This window comes from Triticum aestivum, chromosome 5A (genome assembly GCF_018294505.1).
Source record: "Triticum aestivum cultivar Chinese Spring chromosome 5A, IWGSC CS RefSeq v2.1, whole genome shotgun sequence".
Lineage (NCBI taxonomy): Eukaryota > Viridiplantae > Streptophyta > Magnoliopsida > Poales > Poaceae > Triticum > Triticum aestivum.
In genome coordinates, this window is record NC_057806.1 from 685,969,696 (window position 1) to 685,990,194 (window position 20,499).

Sequence of the window (20,499 nt, forward strand, 5' to 3'; positions counted from 1 at the left end):
GCGACCAACGACGCAATTTTATTTGTACTATTTAGTCCTGCAGTCTTGAGTCATTGATCGTTGGTGTGTTAGAGCATCCACAGTGTTGTGTTTTCCAGCATCTATTGTTGCCTCTAAAGGCTTGGAGACCGCCTCCAAACACTGCAGACCTCGCCTCTATATTTTTTGAGCTTGGCATCGACCCTTGCCTTGGAGGCTGCCTCCAAGGATTAAACAACACATATGGCCCCACCAAGGAAAGCAGAGCGGCGTCAACGAGAGTCACGGTTGATCGGCATGGCTGCTGGAGACGGCGAGCCGGCGCTGCAGTCCAAGAGCGTGTGCGTGGTGGGGGGCGGCGTGGCCGGCCTGGCCGCGGCGCGCGAGCTGCGGCGGGAGGGCCACGCCGTCACCGTCATGGAGCAGAGCGCCGACGTCGGCGGGCAGTGGCTGTACGACCCGCGGACCGACGGCGAGGACCCGCTCGGCGCCGCGGCGCCGGTGCGCGTGCCCAGCAGCATCTACGCCTGCCTCCGCCTCATCAGCCCGCGCGAGGCCATGGGCTTCTCCGACTTCCAGTTCTTCCCCAGGGACGGCCCTGGCCGCGACCCGTGCCGCTTCCCAGTCCACGGCGAGCTGCACTGCTACCTCCGGGACTTCTGCGACGCCTTCGGCCTCATGGACGCCGTCAGGCTCCACACCCGGGTCCTGCGCGTCGCCCTTACGCCGACGTCGACGACGGCGAACCGTCGGTGGACGGTGAGGTCTGTGCGGCGCCTCGGCACCACCGACGATGATGATGTTGCGCATGAGGAGGAGGAGGAGGAGGAGGTGTTCGACGCCGTGGTCGTGGCCACGGGCCACTACTCGCAACCGATGCTCCCGGGCGACATCGAGGGCATGGGGGAGTGGACGCGCCGGCAGCTGCACAGCCACTCGTACCGGACGCCGGAGCCGTTCCGCGGCGAGGCGGTGGTGGTGGTCGGGTGCGCGGAGAGCGGCAAGGACATCGCGCTGGACCTCTGCCGCGTCGCCAGAGAGGTGCACCTCGCCGCCAGCTCCGAGGCCACGGCCGCAACGCCGGCCATGTCGAGGATGCTGGCCAACCACGGCGACGTGCTGCGCCTGCACCCCCGGATCCGCCGTCTTCACGCCGACGGGCGCGTGGAGTTCGCGGACGGCTCCTCCGTCGTGGCCGACACGGTCATCTACTGCACGGGGTACACCTACTCGTTCCCGTTCCTGGACACGGGCGGCGCGGTCACCATCGACAGCGGCGGCCACGTCGTCGGCCCGCTGTTCGAGCACGTGTTCCCGCCGTCCCTCGCGCCGTCGCTGTCCTTCGTGGGCGTGGCGAGGAAGGTCCTGATCCCGTGGTTCTTCGAGGTGCAGGCGCGGTGGGTGGCGCAGGTGCTGTCCGGCCGCCGCGCGCTGCCGGCGGAGGAGGAGATGCTGCGGTCCGTGGAGGAGCACCTGCGCGCCAGGGAGGCCGCGGGCATGGCAAGGAAGCACACGCACAACATCGCCGGCATCGAGCCTGAGAAGATGTACGAGTTCGGGGAGAGGTACTCCGACTTGCCGCCGCTGGAGGAGTGGAAGAAGGAGCTGGTCATGTCCAGCATCGCCAGCATGTTGGCCGACGTGGAGACCTTCCGCGACCGTGCCTACGACGACAGCGAGATCGTGCGGAAGGGCCTGCGGGGATGGCTCGACTTGGCTGCTAAAGCTCAAGCAAAATCTATGGCTGTTGCCGTTGACGTTGAAGCTGATGTGCAGGCCATGGCTAATTAAGCTTCTGTCCTCCTCAGCGGAATTACGAGTAGACCGCGTGACATGTAAGAGGTTTTTATTTTTATTTATTTTTGCAGGGAAGATTCAATCTCATTCCCTCCGAGTTTCAGTTAATAATTGCCTCATGAGCAAAAAAGTTTGGTTACCACAAAAAGTCTGTGTCATTCAATTCAAGTATGATTGTCGAAACGTAGAAATAGAAAAGAAAAACATCGAATTCTCATAGACCCTCTTGAATCCTATAAGAAAAAAAAACACCTTTCAAGTAAAAAAATAACTTATAGAAGCACTTAAGCATGATTTCGGCCTATAATCAGAGGGAATGTTTTTCAAAACCGACCTGATTTTGGGCATTCATAAAGGGAAACGACAGTCATGCGATAAGCGAGGTAGGGTTCATCTACCAGAGTAGCCATTCAAGGAGACAAGTACTACCATTGTACATTACATCATCCACCATCCACCTTACAATTGAGGCCGGTGGTTCCTCAACCCACAACGAGGGTGATGTTGAGACCGCCAGCCTAGCTAGCTCATGAGAGACACAGTTTGCCTCCTAGGACAATGGGCGAAAGACACCGAAGTATAACCTACCGATAAGACATTGCAGTCTGCATAAATTGTCGCTGCTCCTGTCACAATGAAGCCGCCCACATTCATCCTGTTGATCACCTCCAAGTAATCTGCTTCCACCACCAGCTTGCTTACTCCCATCTGTTGAGCCAGAAGAATCCTGTGTCGCACTGCATATGCCTCTGCTGAAGTTGCGTCCGAAACATGCTCAAGTTTTTCATTGGATGCTGCTATGAATCCTCCTTTGTCATCCCGCAGCACATCCCCGACCGCTCCTTTAAGAGTTTGTACATAAAATGTTGCGTCAACATTAAGCTTAACATGCCCCTCCTTTGGCTTAGTCCATCCTTCCTTCTTCACACCCGCATCATTCTTCCTTGCCTTGACATAGTTCGCTGTTAGAGTTGAGATCGACGAGGCCGAATGAGCAGGCTTTTGCACATCTTCTCCATGGACTTGTTGCCTTCTTTCCCACCACACATATAACAAATGCCCACTAGGATTAAGACCTATGCACTCACATCCGGAAGCAAACGTTCTCTCATCGGCGCACACAAAATATAGTCCAGCAACGATGAACCGGCTCGGTCCACTTCGCATGCCTCCTCCACAAAACCATCCAAATTTAGACACCTCCAGATCTCTATTGCTCTTGCACAAGTAAACGACACATGCTTGATATCCTCACATCCTCCTGCACACATTGGACAGTTCCTGGGCATAGCAATATGTCGGTTTGCCAAGATTCCAAAGCATGGTATAAAACCATGCAACACTTTCCATGCATGTATTTTTATTTTAGCCGGCAGTGAATTATCCTACCACTTCGTCAATACTGGATATTGTTGTAACGGTTCTCCTACAATTCTCTCAAACTAGCGCCCGAATTGATGATCCCACTCTGCATAGTACGCCGATCTGACCGTGAACATGTTATTCCTTGTGAACCTCCATGCCACAAAATCCTCCACCATTCCTTGCGGCACAAGCGGAATAGATAAGATTCTCTCCGCTTCTACCTGCCAAAACATGTCATTGATAATTAATATCTTGATCCCATACTCCTGTTGGCGGATCAATAAGGCCTCATACTTTTGAAAGCAGGTTTGCTCCCCTCGGGGTAACTATGCATCCGTCTGCACTCGTGGCAATCCATGGATCAGACCAAATATTAACTTGTGAGCCATCCTCGATCCTCCAAATTGCCCCCAACATGTGCGCATAGTGAGTCGGGATTTTCCATAATTCTCCATACCTGCTTGGCCAGCGAGGCGAGATTAAAACTATGCAAATCCCTGAATCCCAACCCCCCTTTGTTCTTCGGAATACAAAGTTTCCACCATGTTGCCCAATGTATCCTCTTCTCTTATGATTGTCATCATCACCCCACCAGTATCTTGATATGGCGTCTGGCATACCACCACTTTCTCTTCCACTTCCAAGTTCGAGCTGAAGTACACCCAGGTTCTGAGAAGCTCCTTTATTGCTATAATTCTTGCTGAACCTTTTCTAAAGTCAACAATTTCTGCAATCAGGGAGAAGGCTTGCTATACCTTAAATTCCAAAACCACGACAATTATTGTGCGGCTATCATTTATCTTTTTGTTGTATGGTATAACATACAAATGGTGTCAAAATTATATCGTGATAGGGTGTTCAACTATGTTGGTAGATGGATGCATTTTCTTGCTGTTAAATTAAGGGCTCGATTATTGGTCGATATATCGGCGTTGTGTTGGTCATCATTGCGTTTATGTAGAAATGATATGGTCTTGTACGAGAGGAATATATCTCCTCCATCGTAGGTTGTATTCTTATGAACTTATTAGCTATGCACCAGTCTATTGTTTTACCGTGTGGTCGGTGTATACGCAACTTAAGCAGGTGGCCACATATGTGTGTACATAGAGTGGACTGAGGTCTAGGCATCAGAAGAAGTGCTTCTCCATCCTAGTGTCTTTTTCTTCTTCTCTCTTGTCCCGAACTGTTTTTTTAGTGATCTTCGGGTAATATTTGTGTGCATCCTCAAAAGTAGATGTTGGCCATTAAACCCATATATCATTGTTAAAAAGCTTTTCATTTTTCACAAGTCTTACCTTGGTTTTTAACTTTTTATTAACAGCTGGGGAGTGGCCCAGCAAAACGGGTTGTCTGGCCTTTTTTTGTTCCTGCTGGAGTGGGTCTTCATCGAAAGATTTGGTTCAGTAGAACCTCCCACTAGTAGGAAAGGGGGCAATTGCCCAGGCCAGTTCAGCCCATTAGTCCCGGTTCAATCCAGAACCGGGACCAATGGAGCTATTTGCCCCGGTTCGTTAGCCCAGGGGGCCGGCCGGGCCACGTGGGCCATTGGTCCCGGTTCGTCCGGACCTTTTGGTCCCGGTTGGTGGGACGTACCGGGACCAATGGGCCTGGCTCCTGGCCCACCACCATTGGTCCCGGTTTGTGGCATGAACCGGGACCAATGGCTTTCCTTTAGCCCTGGTTGATGCCACCAACCGGGACCAATGGTGGTGCCTATATATAGCCCCTCGCGCAAGAGCAGAGCACACCAGTGCTCTGTTTTTCTCTTGCCGGCGAGGGGGGGCTTTGTGGTGCTCTAGCTCACCTCCATAGCACATGAGGTGTTCGATGAAATGCCCGAGCCACACTACTTAAGCTTTCTCCTCTCCAAGCTCGACCTCCAACCTCCATTTTCCTCAATATTTGTCTAGGTTTAGCGGTCCATCACGCCCCGTCCCCGTCTTCACCGCCGTCGATCACCCGCGCCGATCTCATCGCCAGCACCACCGTGGTGAGCCTCTTGTTCTTATCTTCTTTCTGAAAGGAAAAATATTCTTACTTGTATTATTTTCTTACTTTTATTATTGCATCTTATATAGTGCGATGGTTTTGGTATCCGCCCCCGTCGGCCCTCGTCCTGTCTATGATTCGGATGTGGTATATATTATCTTTTCATAACTATTGGTTCATTTATTGTTTATGAAAATTATGCCGACCAACGTGACATAGATTTTATTTATCTAGGAGGTTGTTGAACCGGAAATTCCAACCGACCCTATTGTCGAGAGGTTAAATTTACTTGAAGAAGAAAACAATTTCTTGAAGCAAAAAATAAAAAAACTTGAGGAGGAGAAGATGATATTGGAGTTGCATGTTGCGGATGTCGTCGATGATCACAAGATCAAGATGGATGCAATGCGCTTGAAGATGAGAAAGATTAGAAAATATGCCATTCATACCTAGGCTTGGTATCATTATGCCGTTGGATCAGTTGTTACCTTGGTTGCGATTATGATCGCATTTGTTTTCGCATTGAAATGTTTTACATAGTTTCAATGTATGGTTTAATTAATTTAGATGCTCTGCAGAGCTTTATGTTGTTAGATGAGAACTATGTATGTACTTTGGTTTTTATGTGATGATGAACTTCTATTAATTTGGTCACTTAATTATCTATTCATGATGTTCTGTAATGATTTTTGACACACTTAATTATATATAATGCACGCAGATGAACCGGCAATGGATGTACGGTGACAGACACACCTCCGAGTACATTAAGGGCGTGCATGATTTTCTTGAAGTGGCTGAGGCAAACAAGCAGAATGGTTTTATGTGTTGTCCATGCCCTATATGTGGAAATACGAAGTCTTACTCTGACCGGAAAATCCTTCACACCCACCTGCTTTACAAGGGTTTCATGCCACACTATAATGTTTGGACGAGGCACGGAGAAATAGGGGTTATGATGGAAGACGGCGAGGAAGAAGAGTACGATGGCAACTATGTGCCCCCTGAATACGGTGATGCTACTGAACATCAAGATGCACCAGACAATGTGCACGATGGTGCTGCAACGGGCGAAGCTGCTGAAGATCAAGAGGAACCAGACGATGTGCCCGATGATGATGATCTCCGCCGGGTCATTGTCGATGCAAGGACACAATGCGAAAGTCAAAAGGAGAAGCTGAAGTTCGATCGCATGTTAGAGGATCACAAAAAGGGGTTGTACCCCAATTGCGAAGATGGCAACACAAAGCTCGGTACCGTACTCGAATTGCTGCAGTGGAAGGCAGAGAATGCTGTGCCTGATAAAGGATTTGAGAAGCTACTGAAAATAATGAAGAAGAAGCTTCCAAAGGATAACGAATTGCCCGACAGTACATACGCAGCAAAGAAGGTCGTATGCCCTCTAGGATTGGAGGTGGAGAAGATACATGCATGCCCTAATGACTGCATCCTCTACCGCGGTGCCTACAAGGATCTGAATGCATGCCCGGTATGCGGTGCATTGCGGTATAAGATCAAACGAGATGACCCTGGTGATGTTGACGGCGAGCCTCCCAGGAAGAGGGTTCCTGTGAAGGTGATGTGGTATGCTCCTATAATACCGCGGTTGAAACGTCTGTTCAGAAACTGAGAGCATGCCAAGTTGATGCGATGGCACAGTGAGGACCGTAAGAAAGACGGGAAGTTGAGAGCACCCGCTGACGGGTCGCAGTGGAGAAAAATTGAGAGAAAGTACTGGGATGAGTTTGCAAAGGACCCAAGGAACATATGGTTTGCTTTAAGCGCGGATGGCATTAATCCTTTCGGGGAGCAGAGCAGCAATCACAACACCTGGCCCATGACTCTATGTATGTATAACCTTCCTCCTTGGATGTGCATGAAGCGGAAGTTCATTATGATGCCAGTTCTCATCCAAGGCCCTAAGCAACCCGGCAACGACATTGATGTGTACCTAAGGCCATTAGTTGAAGAACTTTTACAGCTGTGGAATGGAAACTGTGTACGTACGTGGGATGAGCACAAAAAGGAGGAATTTGTCCTAAAGGCGTTGCTGTTCGTGACCATCAACGATTGGCCTGCTCTCAGTAACCTTTCAGGACAAACAAACAAGAGATACCACGCATACACGCACTGTTTACTTGACACCGATAGTATATACCTGGGAAGCTGCAGGAAGAATGTGTACCTGGGCCATCGTTGATTTCTTCCGACCAACCATCAATGTCGAAAGAAAGGCAAGCATTTCAAAGGCGAGGCAGATCACCGGAAGAAGCCCGCCATGCGTACCGGTGATCACGTACTTGCTATGGTCAATGATTTACACGTAATCTTTGGAAAGGGTCCCGGCGGACTAGCTGTTCCGAATGACGCTGAGAATCACACACCCATGTGGAAGAAGAAATCTATATTTTGGGACCTACCCTACTGGAAAGACCTAGAGGTCCGCTCTTCGATCGACGTGATGCACGTGACGAAGAACCTTTGCGTGAACCTGCTAGGCTTCTTGGGCGTGTATGGGAAGACAAAAGATACACCTGAGGCATGAGAGGACCTGCAACGCTTGCACGAAAAAGAGGGCATGCCTCCGAAGCAGTATGAAGGTCCTGCTAGCTACGCTCTTACGAAAGAAGAGAAAGAAATATTCTTTCAATGCCTGCTCAGTATGAAGGTCCCGACTGGCTTCTCGTCGAATATAAAGGGAATAATAAATATGCCAGAGAAAAAGTTCCAGAACCTAAAGTCTCATGACTGCCACGTGATTATGACGCAACTGCTTCCGGTTGCATTAAGGGGTCTTCTACCGGAAAACGTCCGATTAGCCATTGTGAAGCTATGTGCATTCCTTAATGCAATATCTCAGAAGGTGATCGATCCAGAAATCGTACCAACGCTAAGGAGTGATGTGGCGCAATGTCTTGTCAGTTTCGAGCTGGTGTTCCCACCATCCTTCTTCAATATCATGACGCACGTCCTAGTTCATCTAGTCGACGAGATTGTCATTCTGGGGCCCGTATTTCTACACAATATGTACCCCTTTGAGAGGTTCATGGGAGTCCTAAAGAAATATGTTCGTAACCGCGCTAGGCCAGAAGGAAGCATCTCCATGGGCCATCAAACAGAGGATGTCATCGGGTTTTGTGTTGACTTCATTCCTGGCCTTAAGAAGATAGGTCTCCCTAAATCGCGGTATGAGGGGAGACTGACTGGAAAAGGCACGCTTGGAAGGGACTCAATAATATGCAGGGACGGATATTCTTGGTCTCAAGCACAGTACACAGTTCTACAGAACTCTACCTTGGTGACCCCGTATGTCGATGAACACAAGAACAGTCTGGGCTCCAAACACCCGGAGCAGTGCGACGACTGGATTACATGTGAACACATCAGGACTTTCAGCAGTTGGTTGGAAACACGTCTCAGAGGTGACAGCACTGTTTGTGATGAGCTGTACTTGTTTTCCAGGGGACCATCTTCGTCTGTAATGATTTGGAAAGGATACGAGATAAATAGGAATACATTTTACACGATTGAACAAGATGAGAAGAGCACCAACCAAAACAGCGGTGTCCGCTTTGATGCAGCAACCGACAAGGGAAATGACACATATTATGGTTACATAGTAGACATATGGGAACTTGACTACGGAGTAGATTTTAAGGTCCCTTTGTTTAAGTGCAAGTGGGTCAATCTGTCAGGAGGCGGGGTACAGGTAGACCCACAGTACGAAATGACAACAGTGGATCTGAAAAATCTTGGGTACACTGACGAACTGTTCGTCCTAGCCAATGATGTGGCACAGGTTATCTATGTGAAGGACATGTCTACCAGACCGAGGAAAAGAAAAGATAAGGAAGCGAATACATCATACAATGAGCCAAAGCGCCACATAGTTCTTTCAGGAAAAAGGGACATCCTGGGAGTGGAGGGCAAGACAGACATGTCTGAAGAGTATGAAAAGTTTCATGAAATTCCCCCCTTCAAAGTCAAGGCTGACCCAAGCATCCTGATAAATGATGAAGATTATCCATGGTTACGGCGCAATAAGCAAACGACACAAGCGAAGAAAAAGTGAAGACTTTCTCCCGCAACTATTATGATGATACCATGCCAACTTTGTAACAGACGAGTATGATACCATTGTCCGTTTTGTACATGCACATGCTATGCCAACTTTTTCAGAGTTCATTTGAAAACTATGAATTTGAAAACCTCGCCAACCGAAGGGCGCTCACACCGGTTTATAAGCCCGTCCCTCTACACGCCTTGTTGAGCTCACAAACTTGTGATTCACACAAATTTCAAAGAAAACTAATGGCACAAACAGAAAGTTTATAATTTTGCTGACCTAAAAGCAAAAAGAATTAAAAAATAAAGCAAAAAACCAAAAGAAAATAAATAATGCAGAAAACAAAACAAAAAAACTTGAAAAAAATAAAAATAGCAACAATAGGTATTTTGTTGTAAGTACAAACAAAATAAAATATATAAAGCAACAAAGAAAACAAAAAAAGTGTTTTCAAATTTGAAAACTAATGGCACTAACAGAAAGTTTATAATTTTTCTAAAACTAAAAGCAAAAAGAATTAAAAAATAAAGCAAAAAACAACAAAAAATAAATAATGCAGAAAGTAAAACCAAAAAACTGGAAAAAAAATAAAAATAGCAACAATAAGTATTTTGTTGTAAGTAGAAACAAAATAAAATAAATAAAGCAACAAAGAAAACAAAAAAACAAAAAAAAAGTGCCACCTACTAGGCCCCCACGGCCTGAATACGACTAGAAACCCTACCATGGGCCAGGATTCAGGCCCGCGGGAGGCCCAGTAGGCCCACAGGCACAGATTGCACGGTTAGGCCCGAAAGCCTGCAGTTGAGAGGAGCTCGAGAGGGTGGGCGCAGCAGCGCTTATAAACCACTCTCGAGCTCTCTCAACTAGCGAGGTGGGACTAAACTTTTCGGCGCGGGGCAGCACAAGGCCTTTGGTCCCGGTTGGTGGCACCAACCGGGACTAAAGGGGGGCATTAGTCCCGGTTTGTGCCACGAACCGGGACCAATGCTCAGTGTATATAAGCAACACTTGTGAAAATTTTCAGTTTCATCGCCCATTTGCCCCCGACTGCCCCAACCTCCCCGACGCCGCCAGGCTGCCCCGACGCCGCACACCGCCGTCGCCGTCGCCCACGCCCGTCGTCACCATCGCCGTCGCCCGCGCCCGTCGTCGCCCCCGTCTGCCCCCGCCGTTGTCGCCGCACCGCATCTGCCCCAACGCCATCGCCCTGCCTCGTCGTCGCCGTCCCCGCCCCCGTCATCGCGCCCTCGCCGTCGCCGCCCCTGCCTCCGCGACCTCGCCGTCGTCCAACGCCTCCCCGACCTCGCCGTCGCCTCCGCCTCCCCGACCTCGCATTCGCCTCCTCGCGTCAGCCCCTGCCCTGCCCCGCGCGCGCCACCTCTGCATCAGGCCGGCCCCGACATCGCCGTTGCCGACGCCGCCCACAGTGAGCCCCCGCGCACCTGCCCTGCCCCCCTGCCGCCGCCGCCACCGTATGATGTTTTTTTGTTCATAGATGTGATGCTTTTTTCATAAATGTTCATGTATATATATTGATGTATGGATATATGTATGATGCTTTTTTGCATATGTGTTGATCTAATGTTTTTTTTCTGCATATATATATGATGTTTTTTTGTTCATTGATGATCATATGAATTTTTTTTGTTCATAGATGATCATATATATGATGTATGCATGGATCGATGTGGATGGAATATGATGTTTTTTTGTTCATAGAATATGATGTTTTTTTATTCATAGATTTTATTTTGTTCATGAGAGAGGCGGGGACGTCGAGGAAGTTGTACTGTTTAGAGTTAGGGTCGTCGAGGAAGAAGGAAAATAAGGAAAAAGAATAATAGAGGAAGAAGGAAGAAGGAGAAGAAGAAGGAGAAGAAGAGGAGAAAAAAATAAGAAGAGGAAGTAGAAGAAAAAAGGAGAAGAAGAAGGAATAGAGGAGAAGAAGAAAAAAAATTCTATTTTTTCTTCTTCTTCTTCTTCTTCTTCTTCTTCTTCTTCTTCTTCTTCTTCTTCTTCTTCTTCTTCTTCTTCTTCTTCTTCTTCTTCTTCTTCTTCTTCTTCTTCTTCTTCTTCTTCTTCTTCTTCTTCTTCTTCTTCTTCTTCTTCTTCTTCTTCTTCTTCTTCTTCTTCTTCTTCTTCTTCTTCTTCTTCTTCTTCTTCTTCTTCTTCTTCTTCTTCTTCTTCTTCTTCTTCTTCTTCTTCTTCTTCTTCTTCTTCTTCTTCTTCTTCTTCTTCTTCTTCTTCTTCTTCTTCTTCTTCTTCTTCTTCTTCTTCTTCTTCTTCTTCTTCTTCTTCTTCTTCTTCTTCTTCTTCTTCTTCTTCTTCTTTTTATCGGGAACGAGGGTGTCGCTGAGGGGTCGACGGTCGGGAACTAGGCTAGAGGGTCGCGAGGGTCACAGAGGGGTCGAGGGTCGTCGAGGCCGGTCGAGGGTCAATGTTTCGAGGGTCGAGGGTTCGAGGGTTCTAGGGTCGAGGGTTTGAGGGTTCTCGGGTTCGAGGGTCGAGGGTTCGAGGGTCGTCGAGGGGCCGCCGGTTCGAGAGTCGAGGTTCGTCAAGGGGTCGAGGTTTCGAGGCACAAGGGTTTGAGGGTTCGAGGGTTCTAGGGTCGAGGGTTCGAGGGTTCTAGGGTTCGAGGGTCGAGGGTCATCGAGGGGCCGAGGGTTCGAGGGTCGAGGGGTCGAGGGTTCGAGGGTCGAAGGTTCGAGGGTTCTAGGGTCGAGGGTCGAGGATTCGAGGGTTCTAGGGTCGATGGTTCGAGGGTTCAAGGGTCGTCGAGGGGCCGAGGATTCGAGGGTCGAGGGTCGTCGGGGGGTCGAGGATCACCGAAGGGTCGAGAGGTTGCCTAGTGTCAAAGTATTGAAGAAACCCATGGCTTCATCATTAGCCGGCCGGGGCATGATGGTACGAAGTTCTCCAAAGTTATTCTGGAACGGAGTCCCGGATAGGATAATCCGCCTTTTGGTACAAATTTTAGCAAAGGCCTTCCAACTAGCGATATTTGGAAGGCTCTTGCTGTACTTTGTACCAAAAAGCGAATTATCCTATCTGGGATTCCTTTCCAGAATAACTTTGGAGAGCTTCGTACCATCATGTGCCTGTTACTTTTGCCTAATGATGAAGACATGGTTTTGTTGAATCCTTTGACACTAGACCCTAGAAGCGCCCGAGACTAATGCCCTTGCTATCCTCGACCCCTCGGCGATCCTCGACCCCTTGACCCTCGACCGCTCAGCGATCCACGACCCTCTACCCTATCGCGGGCGTCGATGCCCACGTCACTTGTGGGACATAGATGTAGTGTTCAACGCCGACCCCCTCCCGATAGCTTCAACATGTGGGGGGGGGGTCGATATTACCTCCTCCTTGAAGCGTTCTCGAGGCCACCCCCTAACCCTTGAAGCGTTGTCGAGGCCACCCGAAACACTAGAGAAGCAGCGTCGAGGCCACTAATTAATATGATTCCTTATTGTGATTAGCTAGCTAGTTCTACGTTTGCCACTAATATATCCATATCTGTCATGTTTGAATAATAATTGCCATGTTGTAAATATTTGTAGAAACTATGGACACCCCGCCACGAGACAAAGCACAAGAAGTGTTGTTGAGGGACATAATCGCACAAGGAAGTGATGCCGTCTGCTTGTTGATGTTTCTCAACGACAACGATGGTCTGGAAGGAGAGGGTGAAGAAGCAGCTGGCTATGATTTACATGGCTCCGATGACCCAATGCCGGTGCAAGAAGGAGAGGGTGAAGAAGTAGACCGTGAGGACGGCTCCGGTGATCACCAAACCGAGTCCGGCCAGGTATATATATTAGTTAAGCCTGTGCTGACTAGCTAATTGATGCATTCATTGTTTTGGTATGTACACATATTAATTAACTCTCATCTTTGTTCTTTTTTCTAGCCCTCCGGATCGAGCACAACTTCGGTAAAGAGACGAGGCCCGAAGAAAAAGTTGAGCTCGGATGAAAAGTTTGAGATCATACAAATCGCGCGCGACTGCCAACCGATTGAACCCTACCGGACAAAGAAGGCATTTGTTGCTTAGTGCGGGGTTCTGGTTAGGGACAAGATCCCGGTCAGCATCCACCAATGGTATAAGCCTAAGAACGAAGACCCTGAGGTGTCTTATGTCAATGATATGCAGAAAAATGATCTGACTGAGCTGAAGTCAAATTTCACCCTACCGCCGGAGGATGATCCGGAGAAGCGAGTTATAGAGCCATTAATCAAGTCTTTTGCTCTGAAGAAGATGGCAGACCTATTCAGGAATTGGAAGAAAGACCTCAGTAGGTATGTCGAAAAAAATGAGACACCAGAATTCAAGGGCAAATATGAGAAGATCAGAGATGACTGGCCCGCATTTGTGGCCCACAAGACATCGGAAAAGAGTAAAAAGATGTCGGTGACAAACAAGAGAAATGCTGCAAAGAAGAAGCTTCACCATCGCACGGGGTCAGGTGGCTACCTCGTAGCCCGGCCTAAGTGGGCTAAGGCTGAGAATGATCTGCTTGATAAAGGGATCGAACCAGAGACAATGAACTGGCCAGACCGTTGCCGGACTTGGTTCTTTGGGGCCGGCGGATTCTTGGACCCTATAACAGGGAAGTGCATTTGGACGGACGAACAATTGGACATACCAGTCAAGAGGCTTCAGCAATATATCGAAGCAGCGCAGCAAGGGACGTTCGTTCCAGACAGGGAGAAGGACGAGCTCACAATGGCCCTCGGCAATCCTGAGCACCCTGGACGGACACGAGGCACACCAGGCTCCGTTTCGTGGAAGGCTGGATTTCCGGACGCAGGGGGTTACAAAACCCAGGAGAGGAGGAAGAAACTGGAGCAGAGCCAACTGCAGGCGCTGCACAAAAGGGTAATGGGGCTAGAGGAACGAGAAGCAGATCGCAGCAAACGACCTGCCGAAGCTTCCCCCGAAGCTACCCCGCCATCTCAGTGGAGAAGCAGCGTGGCTTCCACCGAGCTGCTTCAGCCAGAGCATGCCTTGACGGCTCCTGCCAGCTATCCCGTGGATGCTATCACGAATGCTGAAAATTGCCACCTTATGGCGCAATGGAGCAATTTGAAGGTCAAGGCGGCTGTTGGCTCTGTTTATCCTACTAAACCCGACTCAACTTTTCACTGCCGGCCGATTCCAGAAGGATATGCTAAGGTGATGGTCGATGAAATAACGGAGGGATTTGAGGACCTCCGGCTTGACCACCCTACCGGTGAAGGGGAGTATCGGCTGGGTTCTACTCTGAAGACTCCATGCCTATGGCGGAAGGATCTCATCAACCTTACGAACTGGACGCCTCCGCCTCCTCCTCCTCCTCCGGCGAGTCAGGGCACTCCGCCTCCTCCTCCAGCCAGTCAGGGCACTTCGCCTCCTCCACCGCCTCCTCCTCCGGCGAGTGACGATCAGGGCACTTGGCTGGCTCCTTCTCCGGCGCGTGGCGGCACTCCGCCTCCTTCTCCGCCTGCGCCGGCGCGCCCGAGCAGCCAGCCTCCTCCTCCTCCGCCTCGTCAGCAAGGGCGGAAGAGACCCGCCGCCACTCCGGCTGCTCCGGCGCGTCGTAGTCCTTCTCCTCCGCCTCGTAAGCAAGGAAAGAAGACATCTGCTCCGTCTGCTCTGCCGGCGTCTAGCAGTACAGCCAAAGGCGGGAGGAGATACAGATTCGGTCCTTCTCTGAAGACTCCAGAGATGTTACCGTACGAGAGGAGCGAGGAGGAAAACACGAAGATCACGCAGACCGAAGTGGATGACTGGTTTCAAGGGTTGAAAGCAAAGAGACATCCACCTCCGGAGGAGAAGGTAGATCCGGTGAAAGCGAAGCGCACTCTGGCTGCCCTGACAAAACCACCCAAGTCTCCGCCGAAAGGCAACTATGAGCGCATTATTGGAAAGGCATTTGCCGAAGCGGAGAGGTCGGGAAGTACTAAAAGTGATCAAAGGATGAAAGAACGATGAGCTGGGAAACAAATTGCCCAGCTCGGCGAACAAGCGAAGCAATCGTGCCCCCCGCTCAAGGTGCCTGCTAGCGACATCGTCGATCCGAGGATGGTGCCCGGTTATGGCAATCCTGCAGATTACCTGCCCGACGATGTACATTATGATTTCTTGGAGGTGCAGATACAAAGATACGAGTACGGGAAGCCTCTTGTCAAAGATGAAAGTTCTCTATCAACGATGATGCGAAGATTGCATGATTGGTACATGAAAACCTGCAAAGAGTCTGAGGGGAGGAGTACTTTGTATGTGAGAGTTAAAAAGGAGCATGACCTCCTTGGAATTGAACTGTTGCCTATTCCATTTGAGGAGTTCTATCAGTTTTTCAATCAATTGGCCATCGATAAAGCAACGGTCACCTGCTACTGTCTGTAAGTAGTACTACTTCTGTCATTAAGTCTCTCTATATAACTCAGCCCTTTCATTGCATGTATTTATAATTATCCTCACTATATTATGCAGATTGAAGATCGCCGAATTGAAGAAAAGACAAGTGGGAGATATTGGGTTCATTAACACGTATCTCATAGATGCAACTGAGGTTCAATATCGTGCCCAAGAAACCGAGGCCAACTTGCTACGATCGTTGGAAATAAATGAACACAAAGATATAATACTCTTTCCTTACAACTTCAAGTGAGTGTTACTGTCTTGTGGCATATTTGGTTTCCTTATTAGTCCAGGTTATAGTAATGTAATATTGATGAGTTATGCATGTGTGCGCAGCTACCACTATATTCTCCTAGAGATTAAGCTTGAGAAGGGAGTAGTAACTGTCTTAGACTCCAAGCGAAAAGATCCCAAGGAGTATGCGGACATGACTGAAATGCTCGAGAAGTAAGTTAAATCGATCATTATCCACCATATCAGCAACTTTGTTCATTTCTGATATCAAGTAATTGTTTTCTTTGTATGGCAGGGCTTGGAGAAAATTCACCAAAAAAGCTCCGGGACTACCGAAGAAGCTGCAATTTAGGCACCCGAAAGTAAGTACTATATAGTAGCATATTCCACGCATCTCCTAGTGATTCAAGCGCTAGTTTCATCAATACCATTTAGCATGCTTGCTAATTATCAGTTTGATTGACCTCTATTTCTTGTAAAGTGGTTGTGGCAGGAACAAGGGAATGATTTCTGTGGATACTACATTTGCGAGTCCATCCGCCACACGACCTGTGAGCGGGGCTACTCCGACAAACAATATGAAGTGCGTAAATAACAATATTCACAATTTTATTTTATTACCATCATTTGTGTTGAGTTTCATTCATTCATATATATATATGTATTGACCCCCTTCTTAAAATTAGATGTTTCGGATGCGGGATGAACTCCTAGCACCAGATCGCATGCGAGCAATTCAAGAGGAATTGGCGGCATTCTTTCTTGACCACGTGATCGCTGAAGACGGAGAATACTATGTGGACCACGCGTCCGTATGTTAGGAGATTATATATTTGTAAAAGATAATTATTGTATATATGTAGCCGGTAGTGTCGGATAGATATACGAGAACTTGTTGTTTGACCAATCTCTCGGAGAAGGAGAGGTGGTCGATATCACTTCTCTCTGTATGCATATATGTTCATGACGATCTTCTGTTTGCTTACTAGCTAGCTAGCGTGTCTATCTAGTCCTCTCTATACGTATGTATGGTATGTAGCGTCCACCAAGCACGGACAAAAGAGAGGACACTTCTCTCTATTAATTAGCTAGCTATAGCACAATATATGAAACACCTAAATTAACCCCCCAAACCCCCCCCCCCCTTTTCAAAAAAAAACAAAAACCCCAGCCATAGAAATGCTGACGCGTGGATGCCTATTGGTCCCGGTTGGTGCCACCAACTGGGACCAAAGGCCCTCCTGCCTGGGCTCAGCGGACAGGCCACGTGGAGGCCCTTCTGTCCCGGTTCTGGATTGAACTGGGACTAAAGGGTCAGGGCATCAGTACCGACCCTTTAGTCCCGGTTCATGAACCGGGACTAAAGGCCCTCACCAACCGGGACTATAGGCCCTTTTTCTACTAGTGTCCCTCTCCGAGTCAATGCATCGTTCGGTCTAGGGCTCCTCCAGATCGAACATTCGGTACATCTCGGTGTCCTAATTTAAAGTTGCAACAATAATATAGTACACGCACCTACTCTTAGTATGTACTCTGAAGTAAGAGCTCCTTTACGGTGATTGGGGCAGTACTGGGAGTACTTTCGAGTACTTACCCCTCCGAATTTTATTAGCCGTCGGATCTGGCGGGGGGTTAAAAATGAATTAACCTAATTATTTTAATCAGAGAAGGGCATAATGGTCCAGGGTAAAATATTATGTTTTCAACAGATCACGTCCACGACGTCTAGATCCAGTCCTCGTTCTCGTCAAGTCCTCGTTCTCGTCCTCTTCCTTCTGTCCGACGAGCCCGGCGAGAGGTACCAACAATGTCGTCGGCGTCGTCCTCGTCCTCCACCTCATCCCCTTCACTATAAACGACGTGCCCGGCAGCAGGAAGAAGATTAAGGCGCGACATATGCGGCGGCAGTGTCAGCGGCGACGGTGGCGGCGCTATAGGAACTCGCCCCCGCCGATCACATCGCTTCCGGGCTTGCATACTAAGGTATGAATCGCCCGAATCTCAACTCCTCCCCGTTTGATTGGCCCGTTGGAAGTGACTCTTGGCAGGAACTCCAACTTCGTCATAGATGGATCTATACTCTGCGGTTGGCCCCTTGGTTAGGCCGCCGGGAGATATCAATGCTTGTTCTGAAAGTAGGCTTATTTTTCTTGATGCAGCAGGACGTTATCAATGCCTGCGGGAGATATCGCCATAAACTTACTTTGTTTTGTAGCATGCACTTCCTACTTAGATTTGTTTAGTCATCATCGATTTAGGTTTTCCTAGTGCATGCAATTCAATTTAGAATTTTTCATCATCCATGGTCACTTCACTAGTTTATGGGGGACCCGGTTTATGGATGTTTATGATGGCTTGCCATAACATGTACAAGGAGCAAAGTTTAAAATTCCACGCAAGATTTCATACTAGGTTTTGCATGCATTTATGTTTGTCCTTTCAGATTTTTATTCATCCAAATCGTGATGCAGGAAGACATGGCGGATGTAAGTCATGAGTCAATGATGGAGTACTATCATATTGCCAACAAGATGTTTAATAGTGAGGATGAAGGTTATACATTCTATAACAAATATGGTCTTGAGAAAGGTTTTAGTGTCCGAAGAAGCTATGTCGAGTGGGATGGATCCAACTGCCATATAATTTTAAGGAAATATGTGTGTAGTCGTGAATGGGTTCGTGAAGAGAAGCACATGAAGAGGAAGATGGAAGATAGAAAGAGGAGGCCACGGAGTATAACTCGTGTAGGGTGTAAAGCTAAATTAGTGATTGCATGACAGGAGGAAACAGGTCAGTGGTTTGTCAAGGATTTCATCAATGAAAACAACCATCCTCTAGCCCCACGGGATCTGTCGTGTCTTTTACGTTCACACAGAAGAATTAGCAATGAGCAGAAAGCGGACATTGCAGACATGGAAAAATTTGGGATCAGAAAACACCATATTATGGATATTATGTGCATGCAATACGGTGGATATGATGAGGTTGGATGCATTATGAGGGACATTTACAATTTCTGCCATGCTAACAAGCAGGAAACAACTTCTTCCGGGGATGCTCAAATGGTGATCAATCACATGGAGGCGAGGCAAGAGCAAGATTCAGATTTTTTCTTCAGGTACTTGGTTGATGAAGCTGGCCATCTGAAGGGACTGTTCTGGTGTGATAGTCAATCCCGACTTGACTACGAGGCTTTCAGAGACGTTATTGTTTTTGATAGCACATACAAAACCAATAATTACAATCTGCCATTTGTGCCGTTTGTCAGGTTGAATCACCACCGCAGCACCGTTATTTTTGCATGTGGTATCGTTTCACATGAAACAAGCCAGGCATACGAGTGGATGTTACGGACCTTTTCTGATGCTATGGGACAGAAGCATCCTATATATGTGATCACGGATGGGGACCCTGCAATGCAGAGAGCAATCAGGGTGGTGTGGCCTGACTCAAACCATAGGCTCTGTATATGACACATTCAGCAAAACATTGTACGCCATCTACATGATGACGCGGTAAAGGAGGAAATTCAGATCTTTCATATATGATACATCTTCCATTGAAGAGCATGAGAGAAAATGATTATGCTTCTTACAACGAAATAAAGTAACAAGTGAGTACTCCTGGCTGCATCAGATGTATAAGATGAGAAAACTGTGGTGTGCTCCATATCTTGAGGGCCGTTGTTTCCTAGGATTGAGCAGCAATCAACGGAGTGAGAGTTTAAACTCGGTGCTACATACGCATCTTGAGGCTAAGATGACGTTGTTTCAAATGCTAGAGCACTATGAGCGTTGCCTTGCGTCGCGACGCTTGAACGAGGCTCTCCAAGATGTCGAGGCCTTGCAGTCCATTCCGCTCACACAGGAACATGCTTCAGTTCTTGAGAAACACGCAGCAAAAGTTTTCACTCCTGTTGTGTTTAAGTTGGTCTTATGGAGAATAGATGTTGTCAAAAAATGTGAGATCAGAGAGGTACTTGATGCAGCAGAGGTTACCACATACGTTGTGTATAAGAAGGAAAGAATGGATAAAAAGATCGAAGTGCGCACGGAGTCGAAGGAAGGTCTGCTTCGCAGTATCAGTCGTTCTTGCTGCAAATTGGAATGCGCGGGCACACCATGTTCCCACATATTTTACATATTGGGAATTTGACAAGAAGAAACACTGCCCAGGTGTTGTGTTCCCACTAGGTGGACAATGAGTGCAAAATGTGCATTCGCACCGACCAGAAAGAGAGAGATGTATGCATACTCTGCAGCCCCACAAAGGTACCGTAAGCTATGGAATTTTAGTCACGCAGCATGTTTCAAGGCATGCCACTCTGATAAGGCATTTCAGCATCTAAAAAGGGTTTTGGAAGGACAAGATGTTTGCAAGGGATCAACAAGTGAACAAGCTGATAGCAAGGGATCAACTAAGGCTCAGGGTAACAGCATTAGGTTTGGCCCGCTAATGCCACAATCGGCTAACCTTGATGGTGAAGGTCTCGAAAAGGTTCTGGATCCAGTGCATGTGCCAGACCGAGGTGCTCCAGAGAAAAGGCTACAAGCAAAGATGAAGAAAACAAGAACAAAGGGTAGATGTAGCTATTGTCATGAGGAAGATGGTCACAATCGACGTACGTGCGCCAAATTGACAGAGGTACCTAATATGCCGT

At 48.1% G+C, this 20,499-nt stretch overlaps 1 protein-coding gene across 1 annotated transcript; it reads left to right on the forward strand.

Annotated features, from left to right (window-relative positions):
* Positions 1 to 276: 276 nt before the first annotated feature.
* LOC123108416 (flavin-containing monooxygenase FMO GS-OX-like 8) lies at positions 277 to 1,796 on the forward strand. Its single transcript, XM_044530207.1, has one exon. The coding sequence runs from the start codon at positions 277 to 279 to the stop codon at positions 1,768 to 1,770; it is 1,494 nt and encodes a 497-aa protein (XP_044386142.1). The 3' UTR covers positions 1,771 to 1,796.
* Positions 1,797 to 20,499: the final 18,703 nt, after the last annotated feature.